The sequence below is a fragment of the Pseudorasbora parva genome, chromosome 11 (genome assembly GCF_024679245.1).
Source record: "Pseudorasbora parva isolate DD20220531a chromosome 11, ASM2467924v1, whole genome shotgun sequence".
Lineage (NCBI taxonomy): Eukaryota > Metazoa > Chordata > Actinopteri > Cypriniformes > Gobionidae > Pseudorasbora > Pseudorasbora parva.
Genome location: NC_090182.1, coordinates 12051646 through 12077246, shown reverse-complemented (window position 1 = coordinate 12077246; position 25601 = coordinate 12051646). Strand labels below are relative to the sequence as shown.

General features: G+C 37.5%; 2 protein-coding genes across 6 annotated transcripts; one reads left to right on the top strand and one right to left on the bottom strand.

Annotated features, from left to right (window-relative positions):
• Positions 1-320: 320 nt before the first annotated feature.
• Positions 321-9783, top strand: hnrnph1 (heterogeneous nuclear ribonucleoprotein H1). 4 transcript variants are annotated; one of them, XM_067457084.1, is made up of 11 exons: positions 321-520; positions 907-1004; positions 1088-1243; positions 1322-1465; positions 2978-3116; positions 4689-4867; positions 5463-5566; positions 5710-5845; positions 7854-7937; positions 8016-8114; positions 8962-9783. In XM_067457084.1, exons 2-11 carry the CDS (start codon positions 920-922, stop codon positions 9063-9065), a joined length of 1230 nt encoding a protein of 409 aa, XP_067313185.1. In that variant the 5' UTR covers positions 321-520; positions 907-919; the 3' UTR covers positions 9066-9783. The 4 variants fall into 4 exon arrangements, with proteins under 4 accessions (XP_067313185.1, XP_067313188.1, XP_067313186.1 ...); XM_067457087.1 differs by having other exon boundaries at positions 8958-9783; XM_067457085.1 differs by having other exon boundaries at positions 8016-8246.
• Positions 9740-24214, bottom strand: rufy1 (RUN and FYVE domain containing 1). 2 transcript variants are annotated; one of them, XM_067457082.1, is made up of 18 exons: positions 23880-24214; positions 22003-22176; positions 20816-20933; positions 20599-20700; positions 19385-19508; positions 19243-19304; positions 18727-18862; positions 17158-17259; positions 15192-15308; positions 14903-15070; positions 14724-14821; positions 14384-14503; positions 12352-12481; positions 12151-12245; positions 12027-12075; positions 11393-11407; positions 10852-10929; positions 9740-10774 (listed from the first exon to the last, which is right to left on the bottom strand). In XM_067457082.1, exons 1-18 carry the CDS (start codon positions 24178-24180, stop codon positions 10634-10636), a joined length of 2130 nt encoding a protein of 709 aa, XP_067313183.1. In that variant the 5' UTR covers positions 24181-24214; the 3' UTR covers positions 9740-10633. The 2 variants fall into 2 exon arrangements, with proteins under 2 accessions (XP_067313183.1, XP_067313184.1); XM_067457083.1 differs by lacking the exon at positions 11393-11407 and having other exon boundaries at positions 23880-24213.
• Positions 24215-25601: the final 1387 nt, after the last annotated feature.

Here is a 25601-nt window from a genome sequence, read left to right as displayed (position 1 = left end):
GGAAGAGTCAGGACTTCTCCAACTGTAGTAATGTTAGGGTTACATTCGTCTGAAATAAGAATGTCATACACATAGGATGGCTTATGGAGGGTGATGGGGTACATTTTGGTGAATCCTTATAAACAGAAACTGTTGTAAACGTTTATTTTGTTTAGTCTTGTATACGTACATTTTATTTCCCATTCCCGTTCCCATTTTTGTTTGGTTTGTTGCGCAAATACAAACCGCGAACGCCATGTGCTAGCATGTTTTTGTCATATGGATTAAGAGTCGTGTAGTTTCACACCCCGAACGGGAGGTGTCGACAAAGGTGTCGTTTTAGTTTCTGAATCCGCCTCAGCTCGATGAAGAGCGTTCATCGCCCGTTCACGAGCGCTGTTCAGCTTCTCGTGCGTTATCATTCCTTTGCTTTTCATAGACATAAATAAGAAGTGGTAAAACACTTTATTAAGGGGCAGATAAATCACACCAGCTTGCTTCGGTTGAGTAGACGAGGCGTGTTTGGGGGGTTTATCAGGAGGTATGTGGTTCAGCTAGCTCGCTAAGCTAACAGTTTCGTTTCCCCCGATATGCAAAACAGTTTCCCATTTATTATGTAAATGTAACTATGTTATGTTTATACGGTTCTTCATTTCGTTTTGGCTGAATTCGAGATGTTAAGTACGTGATTGATTGGTTAACGTTAAGCTTTTTATTAGTCGGACCTGTGTGTTTTAAATAAACTATATGGGTGTGTTTGACAGCATTTTGCTTTAACGTTATATGTTGTATATCTGGGTTATCTATACAATGATGCTCCATTTGAGATGCATAAAGAAATAGAGATACAAATAATTAAACAGATGTTATTCTGTATTATGATGTAGTGTTGTAGATTCACGTATCCTGTATTTTGTGTTTAAACAGGGTTATTTCCAGCATGGCGGATGGAGAGGGGTTTGTGGTGCGGGTCAGAGGTTTGCCATGGTCCTGCTCTGTTGATGAAGTTCAGAGGTTTTTCTCAGGTTAAAGAGCCTCTGCTTAGATTTCCATATTTTCTCAATGGATTATTCCCTACTTGACTAATTCTAGCTAAATTTAATTACAGAATGTAAAATTGCAAACAACGGAACAAGCATACATTTCACATACACACGAGAAGGACGACCAAGTGGAGAGGCGTTTGTCGAGTTTGAATCTGAGGAGGATCTTAAAATCGCAGTGAAGAAAGATCGCGAAACCATGGGGCACCGATACGTAGAAGGTAGGGAGCTCCTTTTGCCTTGGTTAAAATCCTTAAAAATGTATGACAAAATGCTGACCGATTCATGTGTGGTTTCAGTATTTAAATCCAACAGTGTTGAGATGGACTGGGTTCTGAAGCACACTGGACCAAACTGCCCAGATACGGGAGGGGACGGCCTAGTTAGGCTTCGCGGTCTGCCCTTTGGATGCAGCAAGGAGGAAATTGTCCAATTTTTTGCAGGTATGTGTGATAGGAAGTTAAAATTCCCCACTTTACACAAACAGTATGCCAACATCTATGGTATATTTTAATTCATCTGACCATTTGCACATAAATTAGCTTTGCAAATTTTCCTCAAAGTGCTCAGTTTTAGTAATTTAATCTTTAAAATTAGGATTATCTGAAATTTGTAATAAATCAATAGAATTGGATCATCCAGAAGGACCGAAATGGGTCACTTTTTATCCAGCGTTGTCCTTTTAAAGACATAGTTCACACTCAAATTTAAATTCTGTCATTATTTACTCATCCTCATGTCATTCCAAACCCAAAAATTATTTTTCATCTTCCAAACACAAATTAAGATATTTTTGATGAAACATTAGGGATTTCTGTCCCTTCATTGACAGTCTGTCCACACAAAACTCTGACAATTCATAAAGAGATTGTAAAATAAATCCATATGAATCAACCGGTTTAATCCAAGTCTTCTAAAGAGAGATGATGCTTTATAAAATTAACTGATTTAATTTAGGCTTTTATTCACATATAAGCATTGTTCAGCAAACATAATCAGAAGATCAACAGTACTTGCTTGACTTGCGAGAATTAACCTTATTGGTTCTTGATGAAGCTCAAATGTTCTGCACAACATGAGAATGAACCTCATTGGTTCTTACCGAAGCTCAAATGTGCCACGCAACATGAGAATGAACCTCATTGGTTCTTACTGAAGCTCAAATGTGCCACACAACATGAGAATGAACCTCATTGGTTCTTACTGAAGCTCAAATGTGCCACACAACATAAGAATGAACCTTATTGGTTCTTACTGAAGCTCAAATGTGCCACGCAACATGAGAATGAACCTCATTGGTTCTTGCAGATCAAGCAAAAAGTACTTGAGCTTCTGTGACAAATTGAATGCTGTAAACATTGTTTGCTGATCGATGTTTATTCGTGAATTACTCTGTTCATCATATAAAGCAGTCGTGTACCTTCAGAAGACTTGGATTAAACTGCCTGATTCATTTGGATTTATTTTACCACCTCCTTGTGATTGTTTTGAATGGTTAAAAGATGAACTAAAGTCTTATAGGTTTGGAATGACGTGAGGGTGAGTAATTGATGACAGAATTTTCATTTTTGAATGAACTTTCTCTAATGTATTTATCAGAAATTTTAATTTTTAAAAGATATATTGCCTCAGCCCTTTATGTAGTTTTTTTATATGTAAAACAGGTGTACAGAAATCTAGGCATTTATTGGGGCTTTCCAAACAAACAGAGATGGGTTGAGACAGACACTCAATAGGCATTTGATTTAAGTGACCCTTTTTCCTTTTTCTTGCACCAAATTATCCATTAGTTGTGCCAGAAAAGGTTCAAGTGTATTGCGGCCCCATTTGGTATGTTAATATAGTATCATTTCTCATTTGATATAAAGAGAAACCCATAGAGTAATATAAAGTCTTGTTAATGGGCTTGTGACTTAATTTGTCCCCCACTGGGGTTATCTGTCCTTGGGTTGAAGGGTTGGAAATCGTGCCAAATGGGATAACATTGCCGGTGGACTTCCAGGGGAGGAGTACGGGGGAGGCCTTCGTGCAGTTTGCTTCACAGGATATAGCCGAAAAGGCTCTAAAGAAACACAAGGAAAGAATAGGGCACAGGTGGGGATGGCTGGTTGGTTGCCTGGATACGTTGCTTTTCTTATGGTGTTCACCTCATTAAATCATCCACTGCAGAAATGACAAGACATGACCACAGATGATCTGATGACAAACAATAAAACAGGAAAATGAAGCTCAGTAGTTTATCTGTTTTTAGTGCTGAGTGAACCATTGAGTTGCACTGTATAGATTTAAAGAGGAACAGTGCTTGTAGATATTGGAACTTTTTTTTCACTCTTAACTGCCATTTTCATGAACATTCAAAGTATTTTGGGTTGTAATGGACAGATATATCAGCCAGACTCCTTAAAAGTGCAGCCACATAAGCAAAATTTTACAGGTAAAAAGGTCCATTGTATATTTTCATTTGGTCACACACAAGTTACTTTCAAACCGAGCGGCTTTCTGTTGGTCAGTTCCCAATTGGGTACCGTAGATTCCTGTTGAAATTATTTGATTTTGCCTGGGAAATTTTGCTGATCAATGTTAATTGTGGCTGTACCTTAAGCCGGGCGTACATAGTACATGTTTTTTTCTATCGGGAGAAATTGCGTGAATATCTCTGATGCCCGTCAGGTTGCGGCTCGCATTGTGTTAGAGGAATTAAGAGTCAAGCCGAGTAGTTTGAGCACCTCCTAATCATTTTTTTGTAAATGTTTAAAAAATTTGGGGAGTCGGCACAATTTTGATCTCTGTATTGCTTGTTCCCTGTTGCCAAATTATACACAACCGCATCACAGGCTAGATCTATGAATATTATTATAGCCCAGAGGCTGCAACTCTACAGACACACACTCTCTGTCTCTAGTTGTTTTTTAAAGGAATATCTGTGCTGTCCTTTGCACTTCATTATATCATTTGCGCACACCCCTTTTTTTTCTATCTGAAGCTACCGCAGCAACATTGAAATCTTCAGTCTCTGTGTTTAGTGCGAAAGCTCCTGTGATTGCCGCCGTGACATACTGTTGTGCCGTGTACCAGCTGCTTTAGCACGGTTATCAGGTTAACTGACTCGTAACATGTGCCGTGGCTCACGAGCCCGATCTCACACATTGTACGCCCGTCTATAGTACGCCAGTTTTTGGGCTTTTGAGATGTTTGGCAACAGCCCTCCCTGCTTGACTGAATCGCATGGCCACTCAGCACTAAGCCTTATGCAACAGGAATCTGTCATGTGTTTCTACCATTTTGAAGACTTCAGATCACGAGGACCCAGTTAAACAGGTAATACAAAGTTAAACTTAACAGTCTGAAGTGCTTTGCTAGCAGAGAACGAAAGCAGCTTCGGGTGACCATAAGAAAAGTTCTTCATAATGAAGGGTTGAATGAAACTAAATATAAGGGTTCTTTATTTTCTGTCTCTGTGTCTTTTTATTTTTTCCAGAAACTGTTACGTAAAGTCACTGAACGGAGACGCTGACTGTTAATTAGTGTCATCCCAGAGTCATTGTAACTAAGGGTGTTTGTTCATTAGACCCGTTTTCAGACAGCCTTTATTTATACTGCACGCAGGAATGCTCTTGTCTTCTGCCACTAGACCATGGTGCCATCACTCTGCCTTTATGTCCTTAGGTATATAGAGATCTTCAAGAGCAGCCGCGCGGAAGTGCGCACACATTATGAACCCCAGCGTAAAGTCATGGGTATACAGAGACCGGGCCCCTACGACAGGCCGGGAGGAGGCCGTGGATACAACAGCATGGGAAGAGGAGTCTCATTTGAGAGAATGAGACGTGGAGGGTACGGTGGAGGTAAATCATTTATTGTACTTATCGACATTAAAGGGGTACTTCAGTGCTGGGAATATTAATCTGTATTTAAACTAGGTCATTAATGTAGTAGAAATGTGAAATTATTTTTGAATTTGATGCTTTCTAGACTGAGAAAAGACAGAAAATGAATTTGTCTCATGGGGATTAAAGACAACAATTCCCAGAATGCTTCACTGCCCTACGAGGCCACTCCCAAAGCCACTGCTACTAGATTACTTTTACTTTTACTTTCCCACCGTGACATGTTCATTTTTATAAAATCAGTCCAGTTAGAGAACAGACACTACAATTAAAAACTGTCTGTTCAATATGTGATTTAGCCGCTGAGGGAGTGTCACATAAACGTTGCAGGAGTCAAATTACAAATAGCAAATTTAATAGCCTTTTAAAAACATTTGGACACCCCTGCATTACCTCATCCATGAACATGATTTCGGGTTTTTGTTTTGCTCTTAGATAAATCTGTGCATTTTGCTATTACAACAGCTTCCTGTCAAGGTACTTTAAGTAAAATAGGCTGAAAGTCTTATCAGGAATTGTTTTAATTTTGTTCTCTTTCTTATTTGAATCAAAGATGGACGTTATGGAGATGGAAACTCTTCATTTCAGAGCACAACGGGGCACTGTGTGCACATGAGAGGCCTTCCATACAGAGCCACTGAGACCGACATATATAATGTGAGTCCTTATACTCACAAATACCTGCTTATTTCCACACTGTGTACTTTGTGTGTATAAATTCAAATAATTTATTATTTACATTTATCAGTTAAATTCTATAGCATCCAGTTTACTGTCTGTCTCCATGTTGTCTTCTCTAGTTCTTCTCTCCACTGAACCCAGTGCGTGTTCACCTGGAGATCGGTCCTGATGGGAGAGTGACGGGCGAGGCGGATGTAGAGTTTGCCACGCATGAGGACGCTGTGGCTGCCATGTCAAAAGACAAAGCCAACATGCGTAAGTATTAATGGTGAGAGAAAGAATTGATGCGTCGATGCATCGCGATTCTGAGCTTAGTTCTAACCAGATGTGTGATGTTGAGTGTGTTTTAGAAACACTCGTATTCGGCTTACTTCCAATCCCTCACATGTACACCACTCAAACCTTCCATAAAATAAACTTTCATAAAGTTCAGAAAGGTTGAAGTGAATTACAAGGACATTCGCAGGCTTCATTGCAGGATATGACCTTTGAGAGACGTGTGCTTTGTTTGATGTTACACTTGCAGTGTGTGTACTCGCCCGTGTGTATTTTCCTTAATGCTCTCATCATGTCTTTGGAATGGTGTGGACTTGTATATAAAAAATGTGAACCTCGCTGACAGAAGGCTGCTTTCAATTTCAAATTCTGACAATTTCAAATGCTAGATCAAAAATTATTTGGAATCGGATCGTGACTCGAGGTGCCTAAAGATTTCCACCCCTAGTACGTATTTAGGAGAGGGAATAGCTGCATTCACACCGCAAGGCTTAAAGGGTTAGTTCACCCAAAAATTAAATTGATGACATTAATGACTTACCCTAATGTCGTTCCACACCCGTAAGACCTCCGTTCATATTCAATATTTTATATTTAGTTTGAGAGCATATGCAAGTGTATGCACACTATACTGTCCATGTCCAGAAAGGGAATAAAAACATCATCAAAGTAGTCCATATGTGACATCAGTTAGTTAATTACAAAAACTGCAACTTTATTCAGCATTGTCTTCTCTTCCGGGTTTGTTTTCAAACCTCAAATAAAGATTCAAACGGTCATGAATCAGCGGATTGATTCATGATTCGGATCACCAATGTCATGTGAATTCAGCAGTTTGGCAGTTTGACACGCGATCCAAATCATGAATCAATATGCTGATTCATGACCGTTTAAATCTTTATTTTAGGTTTGAAAACAAACCCTGAAGAGAAGACAATACTGAATAAAGTCGTAGTTTTTGATATTTTAGGACCAAAATGTATTTTCGATGCTTCAAGAGATTCTAATTAACTAACTGATGTCACATATGGACTACTCTGATGATGTTTTTATTCCCTTTCTGGACATGGACAGTACAGTGTGCATACACTAGTGTGCACACACAGTGTGCACACACTTAGATACACTCTTGGACTTAATATAAAATATCTTAAACTGTGTTCTGAAGATGAACGGTGGTCTTACGGGTGTGGAACGACATTAGGGTGAGTTATTAATGACATACATTTCATTTTTGGGTGAACGAACCCTTTAAGGCCTGGGTATACATCGGTTTCCGCATTTTACTCCGTCTCGCGCAGAGTTGAGTATGCAAATCTTTCAAGGTACATTCCTTTGATGGAAAGATGCATTCAGCACATGCACACTTTCTAGTGGGTGTTGTTTTCAGTGGTTGCGCACTGCCTGCACGGCCATAAAAATAAAGCTGCTTAAAATTGTCGCACAGACTAGTATACTATAGGCTTTAGTGCTCAATTCTAATGTATTACTCTTATCCAACTCTGATTTCTGTGTGGCTGGTGACATGTTTTTTGTTATATATGTATATATTTTTTTAAATGAGCTTATCACATTACTGAAATGCACAAAAATCATAGGAGGTCATACACGGTCATTTATAAGGTGGTGTGCCATAGAATCCCTCTAATTTGTGCACGGGCGATGAGAAAGTGAGCAATATCTTGACTTTCCTGTTTTCCCTCAAGCTTTGTTATAGCTGTCTTTGTGTAGCTTAAAAGTTCCAATATGACTGTTCAGACTAAGGTTGCATAGTAAAACATCAGACAAGCATTTCATTCAGGACCACATTTGGTACAAATCAGAATGAAAAGATAAGGAAAAAAACATGAATTTAGCTAAAGGTACAATTTTGGAACCAAATGATTTTCATTGAATTCAGGTGTCTTGAATGTGTGAATTATTTTACTGAAGTAAATTTGATGGATTATAACCTGGAGGCTTATTAACACCACTAATTCTCATGCAGAGCACCGTTATGTGGAGCTGTTTCTAAACTCAACAGCAGGGGGCGGAAGCGGAGGATATGGTGGCCAAATGATGGGTGGTATGGGTAAGAGCTGCTCTTCTTCTTCAGAAATGAGTAACTTACCGAGCAGCTATTAGGAGATGCATTATTGTTGCTCTGCAGGAAACCAGTCGTCATACGGACACAGCAGCCAACAGATGGGCTCTGGCTACAGCGGTGGTTATGGTAACCAGAGTGGCATGGGGGGCTACAGTGACTACAGTGAGTGTCAGCTCTTCCGTAGCTCTGCTAGCCGGTTCCATGCCAAATCCTATCGCCCTTGGACCCCTAGGGGTAGCAGTTTGTAATGCCTGATTAAAAAGCCTTTCGTGTTATCCTGTTGTAGCTGATCAGGTAAATACAATCACCATTAAACAGTACTCCAATCAATGCCAATATTATAATTTTATTAAAGCTTGTTTGGATTTTACACTGACTAAGTAGTGTCTTTGTTTTAATGCCTAATATATAATAAATGTGCATCATTTGATAACTAAGGTGTGGTGATATCTAACACAGAGCACAATTCAATGAATGTTGCATGATTGGTAGGCTAACCAACCGGCCCAAAGACAAACATGAATTTTACCATTTTATAAATGACAATTTGTACACAAGACAATAGTATTAATTGGATGGTATGGTTTTGATGCATTTTGGGTTAATAATTGGTTCTTCCAGTCAAATGATTTTTTTAGGGGTCCAAGTGGGGTAGAATTTGACATCTCTGAAGGCCCTATCACATGACTGCCGTCAATGCATGTAATCTCTGGCACTGGATTTCGTGCAGGTCAAATGATGTACCTTAAGTTCAAATGGTTTCACCTTTGACCCCACCTGATTTTTTTAAAATCAGTTATTGACTGCCAAAAATTTCATTACATGAGTGTCCGTGTAAAAAAACTTTTTTGTATTGTGAAATGCATGTTTTTTTATTTTTACATAAATCATTCTTCATGACAAACCTGCATCACTTGTCATGTGACCGGGTCTTGAGAATCATAGAAATGATTTATTTCCACACTGAGAACTCCCTGGTCCTAAAATGTGTATTTCTCCCTCCTGTCAGGTAATCAGGGCGGAATGGGCAGCAGTTACTACGGCGGAGGCAGCCGCGGATCCATGGGAATGAACGGCCTCAACAGCGGTATGGGGGGAGGCTGGGGGATGTAGCCTCCTGGGCCTTTCATTGCTGGTTTATTATCTACGACAAACCTTAATTTGAACAGTGTCCTCTTTCTTTCTTTCTTTCATTCGTTCTTTTTTCCTCGCTAAGTTGTGTTTTGGAGCTTTACACAAGCAAACTTTTTTTTTTCCTGTTGCCATGGTTGAGGAAAATCCTTTACATAGAGTTAGTAATTTATGTTGAAGAGTAGTCCTTACTTGCTGAAATGTGACAGCCCGTGTATCACACTGGAGCAGTGTCTGTAAATCTGTTTACTGTCCAGTATAAAAAGAGGTGATTTGTTTCCTCGTTGCAGGATACTATGGGTCAACTTTATCAAGGCCTTTAGTACAGGTTGACGTCTTTGCACAAGGAGGTTTCTCTCAGTCAGCGAATGTAGCACATCATATCTTAAACTTTTCGCTCCAGCAAAGGTGTTTTGCATGTACTTAATGCTTAATTCAGGCCGATTGTTTAAAGAGTGTACAAGTTTATGGGGAAAAACAACCTTTTGTATTTTAAAGCATGGTGGGACGTGAATGGGTTTCCTTTAAATGCATGTTACTGTTTGCATTTGGAAAAGCATTTGCCTTTCTTTGTTTTTCCCCAATCAATGTATCACCTGTGATTTCAGTATAGTGCATCAGTGGAAAAATGTCTTGATTCTTCATGTTTTCAGAGATGGTTTAAAGGCAGTGTTTATTAAACCGTACACAATTCTATAAAATCTCCATACTTCATTACAGCTTTATCAACAGAAGACAAAAGAGAGAACAACACAGAAAATTCATACAATCTAAAATATACACTTTGAATTCAGAGCCTTAGAAAGTTGTGTAAAAAATTTAGACTTTTCTCGACGGATATGAGAAAGAAATTGAAGAAAATACAATCCATTTGCTCTTGCATACTATAAATGTAGTTTTTACCTTTGAACAAAGAAAAATCTTTACACGTTGAGCCTCAATCATATATGAACAGAAACCATAATTATGCAAATGCTTGCATTTTGAGAGTTTGTTTTGTGGCTGGTTAATACATTTCTATTCTTTAATTCACACACCCACTGACTATGTAGTAACTGGCCCCAATTTTGACTGATGTGAGATCTGGTATGTTTTTGTAAGACATGCACAGTATGTGGATTAAATTTGTACTGTACAAGCATATATGCTACAAATGAGTGAAAGATTATAATTCAGTTATGCCATGTCTCCTTAAATTTTTCCATTACTAATGTAATTAAGTTCTATTTTAACAGAGACATAACTGAAGATTAAAAAGGATGAAGAGTATCAAAAAATGATTCTTATGCAAACATCTTAAAGGCTACTAAGTGTTAGTTCTCTCCCTAAAATGGAGACTATCAGTATAAATACAGTCAATAATCCTAACATCTTCCTGTCAAAGAAACATTGCATATGCTTTTGCAACAATCAAAAGTTTAAGTCAAACAGAAGCCAGTAGTGCCACAAGAAAATGCATAAGTGTTAAAAATACAAAGAGATCAAGAGTTGATTAATAGATACAGTTGGCCTGAATTTTTACACACAATCGGAAGAGCAGTTAAGCTTTGTCAGGAGGCAATGGAGCTCCTCTGGAGCAGAAGGGAATGGCAGACGTCACATACACGGACAGGTCTGGGGTACGAGGGCAAAGCCAGCTCATTACTAGAGCAGTTATTGCAGTAGATGTCTCCACAGTTCCTGCAATGGTGCTTCAAACAGGAACACAAGAGTTGAGTCATTTACCGAAGGACAGACACAATGATTGACAGAGTTGAACATCACTCACTTTCCTCCGAGAGATTGAGAATTCCTTTTGGCACTGTTTGCACTGCGTCGCTTCATCATCTTTTAACCAGGCCTGACCCTGGAGAACAAATGTCAACATGAACTGCCATGATCATGATACTGAAAGAAATGAATACTTGATCAAAAGTGACAGTTAAGACTTCTAATAAACTTATTATGTTCATCACATATTTAGTTTCCACAACAACAATAAAATTGCAGAACAAATGCAATGTTTCTTGAGCATCACATCATCATATTAGAAGGATCATGTGAGACTGAAGAAATTATGCTGAAAATTCAGCTTTGACATCACAGGAATAAATTACATCCTGTGCAAGTTTTAGGCACATTAGTATTTTTGCAAAAAAACAGTTTTTTAAACCTGTGACTATCTTTTGCTGCAGTGTGACAATGGGAAATATCAGTTTACATTTCCAAACATTCCTCTTGATATTAATTGTAATAAACCAGTAAGATTTTTGTATGCAACAAGAAGTCTGAAAACAGCCGGTATACTCCACACGGAGATCTGATCTCACCATCATCGAGTCCGTCTGGGATTACATAAAGAAACAGAAAAAACTGAGATGGACAAAATCCAGAAGAACTGGCAATGTCAATCTTATATCAAAGATATAAATAACTCAAAGGGTGTGTTCACCCAAAAATGTAAATTCTCTCATTAATTTTGGCTTTTGCACAGTACTGTAAATATAAAGAGAAAGTGCAATAATATTTTAGTTGGTGAGCATAAGAGACTTCTTTCAAAAGCATTTAAATATATTGCCAACCACAAGCCTTTGAACATTATAGATAGTACATAGAAACCTGATAAGCTGGATTCATACAAGAAATTTACAATTATTCATTTTCATTATTTTTGATGTTAAATATACTACAATAAAAGTTTCTTTGAAATTCTAGTTCCACGCTATATGTTTGTCTGTTGTATTGTCTTGACTGTTGAGAATAATAAGACTGAGCCCTTTGTAAAGTAATAACATCTGTCAAGTGGCATTACAGTGATGATGCAATATCACGTCAGTAGCAGTGTAAGACGAGTTACACAGCAACGTTTAATAAAGCAAACAGTAATACTTAGCAAGCACTACTAACTTTTGCTTGGCTGTACAAATGAACATAAATGGGTGAAATTGCATGAAGCTCTTTTACCTTCAAAGCTTTATTGACCTCTTTGAAGTCTTCCATCTTGAGTTTGGACCTGAAAGCGGTGTAAGTTTTTAGTGTAAGTGATATCAGACAGGAGGGCTGACACATGAGAGTAGCGTGGTCTTACTGGCTGAGATGAAGCCCCATCTCCTGCAGCGCCTGTTCCTGCTCCTCACACAGCTGCTGGAGCTGCTTCTTCTCCTGTCGAAGGTCAAGCAGCTCCTGCGGAAACAAAGGTACAGTATTCTAAATTGAAGGAGTAATTTATTCATGAAAAATAAAAAGCCGTTCATTTATTGACTGTACTGGAAGCAGCAGTGAATCTGACCGTCTGTAGGCCCTGCAGCTGCTGCAGTTGTGTGCGTAGCTCTGTGCTGTTGTCCTGCTCTCTCTGTAGTTCCCGCTGCAGGTTCTGCCGCTGTTCTTTCTCCACGCTGAGCTCTGACTCCAGGCCTGCCCTGTAAAAAGAGCAGATGACAGGGTTTATGCAGGGCTTTTAAAACCAAATTTAAAGGGTTAGTTCACCCCAAACAATGAAAATGATCCCATAATTTATTCACACCCACACGTCATCCTTGGTGTATATGACTTTCTTCTTTCAGATACATTTTTTTATAAAAAGTTATATTAATGTCCTGGCTAATCCAAGCATTCTAATGACAGTGATTGTTGCTCGGTTTTTATATTCAAAACTTTATTAAGTAAATGATCTAGCTTCCGGCCGATCGCCTTCCGCATTCAAACGTACAGAAAAAGTGTAGCGCCCACGCCTCTCACAGTTAAAAATGCTTACGCTACGTCTGACGACACTGCACACCAGTTACGCTCGTCAGATGTAGAGTACACATTTAAACTGCGAGAGGTGAGGCCGCTTCGCTTCAGAAGGCCTTTATTAAATGCTCCGGAGCTGCATGGAGCACATATGATGAATATAGATGCACTTTTATGGGCTTAACATAAAACTGAGCAAGTCACTGCCATTATAAAGCTTGGATTAGCCAGGACGTTTTAATATAACTTGTCATATACACATGGATGGCTTGAGGGTGAGTAAATCATGGGACCATTTATTTTTATTTTTGGGTGAACTAACCCTTTAAGGCTTTATTAAGACCTGCACAAATATTATCATATGGGTAGGGCAGAGAAACATGGTGGTAACATCAAAAAACATAAACATAAAATAAAAAAACGTAAAGATTAAATAGTACAGGTTTTGACAAAAATAAAAAGGTTTATAAAATGATAATGCTCACAAACCATTTTTTGAAGAATTAGAAAATCAAAATGATAATTATAAATAACAATAATAATGTCCAAGTAATACTTGTTCAAAACAATCACTTTAGCAAAGTTTGTTCTATTTTGATTTATTTAATAAAATATTTTTTTGTTTTGTTTAATATACTGTCATAAAAAATACAGTACCAAAATTCTTTAAAGTAAAGAATCCCTGCGTCCAAATTCACATACTATCCATACTAAATAGTACTCGAAAATAGAGTTAGTATCTCCCAAATCATAGTATACTGAAAAGAGTATACCCGGATGGTTTACCATTTCCGTCAGAATTCGTTTAGAACTACAAACGCGGATAAAAAGTGTTAAAACACTACAAACATGACGGATGTGCGAGTCCAACGGTTAAGTAGAGAGGTTTAGATAAAGCGGTTTGTTTGAGTGACCAACTATCAGAATTTAACCTGACAAAAATATATTTATTCAGTGTTTTCCACATTATATCTCTATATACCTGCAGCAGCATTGTGACCTTTTGTAATGACACGTTTGGCCATTAACTTTTAAATGCGTCATTATATTTAAACTGCAAACACATGAGTAGAGTCTCTGCACTAAAGACCCACAAATGGCAGATCAACGTGCGGCTACATTTCTCTCCGATACGGCAGGAGATTAAACTGAATGTGGAGGATTTGAACTGTGACGATGATCGACACGGCAGTTTAAAAGTTAACGGGATACACGTAACTAAGCGGGAGAGTCTGTTAAAGATGACGAAGTAGTATGTCCCAAAGGTTGCATACTTTTCTTCTACACACTCAAAAGTATATACTTTTTTCTTCACAAAGAGTACATACTTTTAGGACGTAGTATAAGTAGGCGAATTGGGACACCACGTAAAAGTCAGATGGTGTTATAGGAAACAATGTTGTGTTGTGTATACACAAATAAATAATCGGAATTGGACTTGCAGTGTAAATGGAGCTTAAGCCTGTTGGACATACATTTGATTGAACTGAATCGAAGGCCTTTTTAAAGACCTATGGGAACCCTGTAAGAAATCACGATCTTGAAGGGTAAAAATAAAACTGCAAAGACAGAAGAACATTTTACACTACCTGAGCGTGTCGAGGTCGGAGAGACGCTTCTGCAGAGCGTTCACTTTCCCTTTCATCTCCGATCTCAGCTCATTCTGGCTTTCATCCGTGTTCTTGCGCACATTTTCTGAATTTTGAAGCCTGAGGAGCAAATGCTCATGTTTATGAGGGTTAGAAAAAATCCATCATATCATACATATCTCAAAAGTTCACACAAAATGAAACATCAGTCATTATGTTGTTTCAAACCTGTATGACTAGTTCCACCAAAGTCCAAAAAAAAGAAAGTCCTACAGGTTAGGAACAAGATATGGGCGAGTAAGTGACTTTTGGATGAATTATTCCTTAAATGTGCCGACACCTCTGCTCCAGTTCTTTCATGGTAGCCTCCATCTGAATCATCTTCTTTTCCAGTTGAAGCATGTCCTCCTCTTTTTTCTGGGCCACTCGATCAGACTCCTTATGGGTCAGGTGAAAAGACAAGTGGTTACAAGTGATCCTATCCCAGTAATATGCTGTACAGACAAACAGAAGTAACACCTGTGCTTTGTTGAACATCTGTATGTTGAGAGTCTTGACTTGGTCCAACTGTTGTCGTAGTGCAGCCAGCGAGTCTTGTTTCTCATGCGTGTCCTTTTCCAGAAGTTTCATGGCAACTTCCATTTCCTGTTTCAGACTGATCTGCAGCTCCAGCTCCTTTTGAAGCTCCTGATTAGACAAACAGTGCATGCAATTGGCTCTATACAATATGATATACTATGAAATACAATATCGACTCAAAATTTTAAATGAATTGTACATTCAGAGCTGGATTATTTTACATTTGTACCTGCCGGATTCGTTTCTCCTCCTTGTACTGCTTCCAAACTACATTGTACATTTCATCCAAACCCTGGCGTGTCTGCCGATATGTTTCCAGCTCCACCTGGCTGTCTTGCAGCGTCACCTAAAAACAATCCAAATGTCAGGCAAATCTTGCTACGCTAAGAAAATAAAACTGGCCTGATGGCAGGTAAACTTCTTTTGGAATGACATCCCTCCTTTTCACCTGATGGATTTTGGGAAAGACAGAATCCGTTATAACCGGACCTCAGATTGTGTGTGGGATTGTATTGATAGAGTAGCTCAGACAGATAGCTCAGTGCCAGATTATTAAAGGGCGAGGGTTAGTTTTAGTAATTTAGTTAAGTTAATTTAGTAGTTAGTAATTTAACAACAAACAAGAATCTTAAGCTAAATTCTAAAATGAACAGGTAACCAATGCAACGATTTCAAAACTGGATGAGTGATAGAAGACTAGGACATGCAATAATAAAGAGAGTTGCAGCGATCCAAACAAGATATAATGAGTAAATGGATAGCAATCTCTTTTCAAATTTGATGTTCTGATCCCCCCCAAAAAAACAGCTAAGTACTTAATGCAGGAAGAAGTAAAAGGAGCGAGGTAGTCCAGGTCAATGCTTCTGCTCCCAGAGTTTTCATGGAGGCCAAAGACTATAACCTCGCTTTTTTATTAATTAAAAAATAAGACATTTTGAGTGCACCATGTTTTCACTTCATCTAGGCACAAATAAGAGATTTCAGAGCATGTTCCTTGCGTTTTAGAGGTGAATGCATTTGAGAATTATCTGTATAACAGTGAAATTATGAGTTCTGAAAATGGAGCCCAGAGGAAGTAAATACAGAGAAAAAAGAATGGTTGCGAGAATTGAACCCCACGGCACTCCACAGGAGAGTTGAGCAGGCCACAAAGAAAAAGTACCCAATCTAGCAGAGAAACTTCTATTTGTTAAATATGATTTAAACCAAATGAGGAAAGTTCCCTGGAGGCCCACAAAACATTATAGATGGGATAGGAGAATCGTATGATCAACCGTATCAAAACTGGCACCGTTGTTCTGTCAGCGTCCAAGTGGACGCTGCACACTGGTGGTGGTTGAGGAGAGACCCCTGACATGAGTGTAAAGTGCTTTGGGTGTCCAGTAGAACATATGAAAGCGCTATATAAATGTCTCATTCATTCATTCATTCATTCATTCATTCATTCATTCATTCATTCATTCATTCATTCATTCAAAAGTTGATGTTAGGTCTAACAGTATTAGCGTCACAGAGTCAGTAACTTATGGTCTATCATTAAAGACCCGTAAAGTTTAAAAAAATTGAAAGACTGAAGTTGAATGAAAACGGTTTTCTCAAATGTTGCATTAAACTGATCATAAGGGACAGTAAAGACTTTTATAATGTTACAAAGGCCTTCTATTTCATATAAATGCTTTTTATTCACCAATCCTGAAAAGAATGACTGCACTATCACTCAGATGAGAAGAACACTTGAACTGAATTGACCTGGATGATGATACTAGAGCTGATTATAGTTGAATTTAACTAATTTCATAATTGATGAACTTCACACAGTTATTAAACTGAATAAACACTAATATGAACTGAGCTGAGTAATGACACTAGTTTTTTAGAGCTCCTTTACAGCAGAATTTGAATGTCCCATATTTAATGAAGTTTGAGTCATTGATCGTAATTTTCCCGTTTATTACTATAAGGCTCATTTGAAAATCTGTACTGTATAAAGTGCTATATAACCAGACTTGACTAAATAAAATATGGCTTAAATTAGTGCAACCCATTTCTGGCCGTTCTTTGGCTATCAGCATTTGCAGGCCAAGGAGTAAAATCATGTTTCTCACATTTTTATTCTATTGATGTTTACAAATGTTTCATTCAGACTTTGAAATTTAGCAATATTTTTTTAAATACATTTCTATTGCAACTCTCACCTCCTCTTTCCTCTGGCTATTTTGAAGAATATTAGAATTTTCTTGCTTCAGTTGTTCCTGTTCTTCACGCAGAGCGTTGATTCTGTCTGTGGCTGCTGTAAGCTGTCCATAAGACATAAAATAAAAATAAAGTGTTAAATACATTTTTCATGTAAATTCTGTATTTAACAGTATGCATTATTTATAAGCAACCAATTCAAATATGCACAAGCACATCACAGGGCGTGTTTACACCTTGTGTTTCATGTGTTTTTACTGATCAGATAGCTATATGATTTGTAAAAACAGTTCCATTTACACTTGGCCACATAAAACAAATATAAATCGGATCTTTAATTCTCGTGTTAAATGTAAGTTCACATCAACGAAAGCAACAGATATGCATTTTTATTATTTGTCATCAGCTATTAGCAATAGGAGAGGGAGCGGCATCAGCACGGGTAAGATCATTTAGTCACTACTTCTAATGAAGATGACTGTGTTTTGAGTCCCGATTTTGAAGTCATCTGACAAATGCCGGAAATCCGAGGCAAATCAGTGCTTGTTCAAGTGATTGACAATCACACAGTTTGAATTATCAAAAGAGAATCGCAGATGAGTCACTAACGCCGTGTGATATTTGGCAAGCTAAATACCTGGACCTATCAGTATCTGGACCGGATTCAAAAATGACTGAAAATTACATCTGCGATGACCTACAGCCAATGAGAGGGCAAGATACAAGGCAGCGGGTAGTTGAATATCAGTATTTTAATAGATGTATTTACAATTCTATCAAACAGAAACAAAGCACAAACATTTGCCTGGCCAGCCACAACAGTAGTTTTGCAGATCCTCTCAATAACTCTCTTTGCAGATCCCTGTGTCCCCTTAACCATTTCCTCCTCCATAATCTTTTCTTTTTCTCCTTTTCATTACACAGACAATTTGGATAACAACCTTCTTGAGGGCTATCATTTTTAATAATTCCATTCTCACGCAAGAACTCGGGTCTAACTGATGTGTTCTTGCGTTTGGTTGTGAAATGTAGTTTGCGGACCAGACAGAGTTGCCACCCCTGCGATTCTTCATATTGTAAATTCATGCAGCGTGAAACCCGTTGGCAATCCATCGTGCAGTGTGAACTCGGGAGCAACTGAACGCTACCCCAGAACAACCGTGCAGTGTGAAAAGAGCAGTGATCTAACAAGTGTGAACTCGCCATTACTTTCAGTTTCGTTTGTGGCAATTTGAAGGTCGGCTTGTCGAAGAGATACTCAGCTTCTGATCTGCGCCGATGCGTGTTGCAGTAGCGTTGTCATATCTGGCTAAAACATGTATATAGCCTGTAACACGCTCTCACATTTTATACCATTTTGGAAAGAAGTCAAGCATTTACACTTTGGAATTTGTCCGGAATTAGACCCCCTTCTGAAGTGGTTTGACAGATCAGATTTAAAAGTCTCGAAAGTGTTTTGAAGGACTATATATTCACAGATCAGAGAAAATGCATTAAGTGACCAGGTGTAAAGAGGCCCATAAAGTCCATAAAAATCAGTGCAACAGGTTCTGTGTGTACAGTATTTTCACCTCCTCAATGAGTTTGCTGTTGGTCTTCTCCAGCGAGTCCATCTTGGCCTGTAGATCCGTCACTGTGCAGCTCAGATGACGGTTCAGTTCTTCTATGTAGTGCTTCTGGTCAAGAATGGCTGTCATTTTTGAATCACTGTTAGTAGTTAAAGAATCGGAAAGGGTCAAGATTACTGAGCATTGCTGCACAGAATGCAACCGTGATATTAAAATTAAAATTCTGAAATATCTTCATTTGTGTTCAAAATGTTGCTTTTTTTTATGAAACTTACATTCAAGTGTTGATAAAAAAGAATGGATGAAGCTAGAATAAAAATGGTTTTGTTTAGAAGCAGAGGCTCTGTTCTTTCTTTTGATATATTGCTTGTTCAGATATTCTTAAAACATTACTATATTCTGGGCGCCATGAAATTTTTGTGAAAAATGGCCAAAAACACTGCCGGTGGCTGGCAACTTAAAAAAATAAATAATAATAATAATATGATTAAATGACTTTCTAAATGATCCCGAACTCACTCTTGTGTGGTCTCATTTGCTTGCGGATCCTTTAGATACATTGAGAAGTCAATGACGCACACCTACGGCAACAAGAATACAGTGTTTAGTGTCAGTGTCAAAGAGCATCTGGCTGCACGGTTTGAAAGGCTATGCGTTTCACCTGAGAATCCAGATCCTCTCCTTTCACACACAAATTGGCATCGATCACATTCAGTCCCACCAGCATCCCTACAATCACAGTCCCCTCTTCCTCCATTATAAGAGCACCAGGCTCATAAAACTCCCTGAGAAACCAAAAGAGCAGGGATTTAATAACACTACAACCTTTTGTATGATATCAAATCAATTCTCTACAAGAGTCTAAATCAGGCCTGCCCACTATGATGAATAGCCCCTGCCCAAGTTTATTATACAAATATAATATTTGTTAAAAAAAGTTTAAATTATTAAAACGTAATTACTAAAATTAGTGTTACATCTCAAATATTAAAAAAAAATAAACTGTGTTTTGCTTAATAATGCTTGATTGACAGCTGTCTTAGCCAATTAGGTGTCAGGCTGTTCTTAATGTGTTCGCCCATTCGCAAAACGTATTATTTGCAGTTGGTCAGAAAACCAGCAGCGATGCAAAATTCTATAAAAAGGACTTTAAAAAAACTGCATTGATGCGGGAGAGAACCCGTCCATCAGCACGCAATAAACAGTAAGACTTTTCAATTCCAAGCGCAGGTTCATTCTGTAAAGCCGGGAACACACTGTCAGGCCAATTCTGAATGTAATTTGGGCTCAGATGTTGATCAAAACTTTATTCAATTTCTGTACATTTCCTACCTGTTAGATCAAATACAGTTGTTTAGTGTGTAGTGTCTAATTTTTCGAATTAAGAAATGTAAAAAAGTCCTTTGCCAGTCATCTTCACAAAGTTTTTTTTTTTGATTGGAGTGTCTATTTACACTAAGTGTAAATAGCCATCTTATTTTCAATAAAAATAAAAAAAATATTTGAAAAGTGGAAATAAAGAGTCTAACGTGAGTTTTAACTACTGCTCAAGTTCTGTATGTGGACGGAGTTAGCTAAAGTACAGTTTAGGGTTATGTTGACACTGTTTGGGATGGAGAAGTGGTGGTGTCCTATACTGTGTTCTACGGTTTATTTCTAATAGGTTTAAAGAAAATAAGATTAAAATGACCTAAATGATATTAAGTATGTCCATTAATTTACCTGAAAGCATAGACGTAATTTGTGTGTGGGAAATTACCCCCTCGAGTGAAAGTGCCCGCTCACTTTTGTCCAGGCCAAACAAAAAATTAAAATCTGTCTATGCCACTGGTCTAAATATTGAAGATTATTTTTCAATAACTTAACTGCTCTTACCCAAGAAGGTCTTTTCTATTTATAAGCTCCTTCATATAGTCTGCAATCTTTTTCTGCATAAGAGCCAGATGCAGCCACGCTCGAGCTCGACCAAGCCCTGTCCTGAAACGACACAAAACATAATGAATGTAAAAAGCAAATGCACACTCTCGTTTTACACGGATTCAAACATGATATTATATCCAAGACATGTAAGACACTTGTGATGGGCACTTACTTGATTCCAGGCATATCACGCACACTGGTGGCAATGTCTGCTGACTCAGGGCTCAGTTTCTCTATCAACTCCAGAGGAGCCCAGATTGACTTATTCTGACCGATGAAAGATTTCCTCACTGCCCATGAGGAAAGACAGAAACATGCAGGATTCATTTCACAAAACATGCCAAGCCAAGAACATGTTTAGGACTTAGACCCCAAAATCAATGACAATTAAGCACATTTCTGTATTATTAAACTCTGAAGCAGGGTTATTGATTACTTGAAATTAAATAAATTAATATATATCATTAATAATATTACACAGAACTGTTCAAAAGTTTGGGGTCAGTAAAAGGATCTTTGGGATCTTTTTGGGAAAGAAATGAATAAATTTTATTCAGCAAGGATGCATTAAATTGATCAAAAGTGATAGTCAAAAAAACATTTATAATGGTACAAAAGCTTTATTTAATTGTCATCAAAGGAATAATGGATTTTTTTTTTACATTTTATAATACATTGTATAAAATATACATAATATATACATTGATAATAATGATAAATGTTTCTTGAGCAGCAAATTAGAATAAATTCTGAAGGATCATGTGACACTGAAAACTAAAGTATTGATGAAAATTAAGCTTTGTATCACAGGAATAAACTGCATTTGATTTATTAAATAGTACTTATCAAATAAATGCAGCCTTGGTGAACAAAATAAAAATCTCACCAATCTAAAACTTTTGAACAGTATGTATGTAAAAATATATATATTAATTGCATCCAAAATAAAAGTTTGTGTTTACAGAATACGTGTGTACTGTGTATAATTATTATGTATATATAAATACCCACACGCATGTATACATTTAAGAAAAATAAATTAAATATTAATATAGAAATTGTATATATATATATATATATATATATATATATATATATATATATATATATATATATATATATATATACATACATACATACATACATACATACATACATACACACACAAACTTTTATTTTGGAAGCTAATAATAGATTTGACAGCACTTATACACATGCACAAAAACAGAATGCATGTAGCCTGAATAAAATGTCGTTTTTAAAAAAGAAGAAATGTATCAAAAATGCTGGTGCTTACAGGGAAAAAAAAGTTTGAAACACTGTTGGGGAAAGAGTTAAGCTGTTTATGTCACATCTCACCTTTTAAACCATGTTTAAGGCAGTGCTCCAGAACCACAAAGAACTGCTGCAGAGGCGGATACTCAGAGTCCAGCGTGCGTCCGAGACTGAGGGAGGACTGGATCAGAACTTTAATGCTGAGCTTCATCATGCTGAGGAGATTTGACCTCTCCACCACCATGGGGTCCTTCACCGCTGGACAGATCCGAGACAACATAGACGCATTAGCACACGTGCAAACACTTCCTGTGGCATCTGCAGGACTAATCAGCTCACTGTCACTGTTAGTTCAACTGGTGGTGAGTCATTAAGTGCAGATGCAAAACAATGACTAAAATATTAAAGTAACTTTAAAAAAAAAAAAAGAACAACAAAAAGAGCCATAAACGGAACTTGAGGGGAAGTGGAAGTTCCTGCTGGAGATTCAGTCAGGAAGCAGGTGCATTATTCATTTCCTGTATGCTATAATAGTAATAAAAAAAATCAATTATGTCATATATTGACATTATATATAAAACAAGCTACAGATGTAGGGCACCAGATAACACTGGCTGTATTAAATTGTTTGGAGCTAAAATGTATAAGTCGCTTGTTATAATCATGCTGAATAATGGCAGGATAAGATTTGCAAGAATTCAGCTCACAAATAGATTAACCTGTTTGATGCAATAACTTGGACCTGGACATTCTTTGGAATGGCTTTGTGGCATCTAGGTCCCTGTTACAAAACTGTACTGGTGTGGTTTGATGCTATCAAATGGTAATATTATTTGTCATATATCCCATAGTATTGACATTTTACTATATTCAGTCATATATCTAGTATTTGGGAGGCTAACATGACATTTCAAGCAGTGTCAACATTAGATTGACATGCTATATTTTGAAATTACTTTTACTTTAGATACACTGTATAATTATTACTCATGCGGTTTCATATTTCTCATCAAGCAAATGCATTATTTTCTTATTTAAGTACAAAAAATAAATTAATTGAAAACTTCTTTGGAGGTCTTGTATGACCTATAGGACTTTCAAATTGGAGATGATGAAAGGTCTTGAGGGGCCTTTTCAAATGCGCCGGTACAGCACAGGTCCCTGGGGCTCTAGACTGCGGGGTTAACTCCCGAAGTTAACCCTGGGGCTAACTCCCAAAGAACTTCCGAAGGGCTCCTCCTAACCAAAGAGTCCAGAGATCCCCAGGGACCTTCCCCAGACCAAGATATAGGCCATTTTCTCTGGAACTCTCCCATGTATAACTGGCCAGTATTTGGGAAAGGAGCTGCCCCAGGGTTCAGGACTCCAGGGTCAGGGATGTCCTGAGAGGCCCCACCTAACCCCAGAGGCCAGAGCCGATGGACTTCCCCAGACCTGATACAGCCACTTCATGTGAAACCATAATATAAAGGAAAGTAAATATTTTCCAGATTTAATTTCATATACATTTTTCACTGTAGGGTTGGATATTTGTACATGGCAGATAACAGATGCAGTGGCTGTCTTTTAAAAAATTAGGATAAAATGTCCCTCCTCACACAAGGATGACCCCCTGAATTATGAACCAATATACATTTTAAAAACCAACTCTGCTTCAGGGTTAACTTCAGCAAATATGCGAATTTAATACTTCATGGTAAAAATACACATTCACTTACAAATCTGAACGTCAAAATATATATGTTTAAGTTATTTGTCAACTACAAATTTATGTTGTGATATTACCATGATACATGCATGTATGTTTTTATACAATATCATGGCAATACCCTAATACCATGGTAATACCTTACACTTTTTGTTAGTTCTGTTCTTGACTACTTATCTTAGCACCTAAACTGCAGTCAGTGGACGTTCTTATCCCTATATTTAAATGTCAAACTGTAGAACAGGTGTCCTACCTGCTGTCTTTATGGGATCAGAGTTGTCAGCGGAGTTTTGTGGTGTGTCAGATCCCTTTAACCCCGCGCTGTAATGATTCACTCCAATGCTCAGCGTCTCCGTCGCTTTACGAGCAAACGACAAAATCGGCGCAGACCAAGAGCTGTCTGCCGGTTTGTCCTTCTGGGCCTCGTCGGTATCGTTGGCGACACCATCTTCCTCATGTTTCGTAGCCTCTAGATCCTCTTCTTTTGCAGGAACGTCCTCGCATTCAACTTTCGTGTTTGGGTCCTCGTCCGCCATGTTTATTTGGCAAAACATGTGACTCGAGACCAGAGCAATCGAGTTGGTGGTTTGAGCACTCAGGAGAGACAATCCATTTGCGAGTGAGCGAGCACATTTTTACCTTCAAAAGAAATATTTTTTTAGCCATCAATTTAAAGAAATTGATTGTTTGATTATTTATTGAACGAATATTAAATTATTTCAAATCTATTAGAAATCAATTAGGAAATAAAACAGCAATTAAATCGCAAACGTTATAGATTAAAATACTTTCCGACATATAGATAGCTAGATAAATAGTTAACCTTTTACAGTTTAATCTGTGATACACGTTAAAACAGAAACAGCAAATTGTAACTTAAGTTAAATTTATTATATTAATTTATAAATTTATGCTGGTTTGCCTCTGCCTCTATGTAGCCTACAGTTCAAAGTGTTCACTAGATGGCAGTACGAACGCCATTTTGCTCTTTTGAATGGCGAAACGCTGATCATAAATACGGTATGCATGCATGATGCTGTTTGTTCAGACAGTGTGTTGTAGTCCTACATATAAAAGCAGTGAACGATGTCTCTGATGCAAAGTAGTTTTTAGGATTTTATTAAAACCTGACTTTAGTGTTTACATTTTATTTCTTAAAGTTTCCCTTGATGTCCAATAACTGTGAATCACAGTTATTAGACATCAAGGGAAACTAGGAAAGTCTGTGATGGATTACCAAAAGTCACTATAGGTGTGACAATGAAAGAACGCAGTCGTGGTTTAAGGATTAAGGAGATATTTGTCAGATCTTAACATGTAGGCTATATTAATTTAATGTTTGGTCATGAATGTTCTCATTAATTTAATCACAGAAGATTGCCAGAAGAGGAAATTAAGTCTGGTATTAGGTCAAATGCAGCTGAAGCTGGTGTATTTGCTTCACTACAGGGAATTGTACTTTAAATCCATTAAGTAGCCTAACATTCATATCCTCTTTAGATGTAATGTTTAAATAGTTTGACATGTCTTAACAGAGAAAAAGAAACTGTTATATTGTAGCCTACATATAACTTTTTTTCTTTTTTTCCTTAGCCTTTCTATTTTTCTTGCGCAAATGTCAATAAATCAAAAAATTGTGATAGACGTATCACAAGTAACAATGGCAATTTATTTGAAATATGCTTCAACTAAAATTGGGAAAATAATAGGTATGCTACATAAGTTGTAAATAGCCTAAATGAGATATGAAAATGCCAAGTGAAGTTGGCAAAAAAAAAAAAAAAACAGGATTAAAAAAATTTTCTCAAAATTTTATGTTATACTATCAACTTTACTTAATAGTTAAACAAACAAATAAATAAATATAAAATCTGCAAGCATTTTTTGCTTGAAACAATCTGTTCGAGATGGGCGTGGCCATTGCCTAATATTTAAAAGGCTGTCAACTGAGACGCGGCTGATTTTCTAACCTTGA

Bases quoted from the DNA above. Each gene is read 5' to 3' on its own strand.
- hnrnph1 (XM_067457084.1), top strand. From the start codon at position 920: ATGGCGGATGGAGAGGGGTTTGTGGTGCGGGTCAGAGGTTTGCCATGG. The intron at 1,466-2,977 runs GTATGTGTGATA...CTTGGGTTGAAG, and splicing joins AATTGTCCAATTTTTTGCAG to GGTTGGAAATCGTGCCAAAT. The intron at 5,846-7,853 runs GTAAGTATTAAT...ATTCTCATGCAG, and splicing joins AAAAGACAAAGCCAACATGC to AGCACCGTTATGTGGAGCTG.
- rufy1 (XM_067457082.1), bottom strand. From the start codon at position 24,180: ATGTTTTGCCAAATAAACATGGCGGACGAGGACCCAAACACGAAAGTT. The intron at 19,305-19,384 runs GTGAAACGCATA...TTGTTGCCGTAG, and splicing joins GAGAGGATCTGGATTCTCAG to GTGTGCGTCATTGACTTCTC. The intron at 12,482-14,383 runs GTAGTGTAAAAT...CTCTTTTTACAG, and splicing joins TCCGACCTCGACACGCTCAG to GGCAGGCCTGGAGTCAGAGC.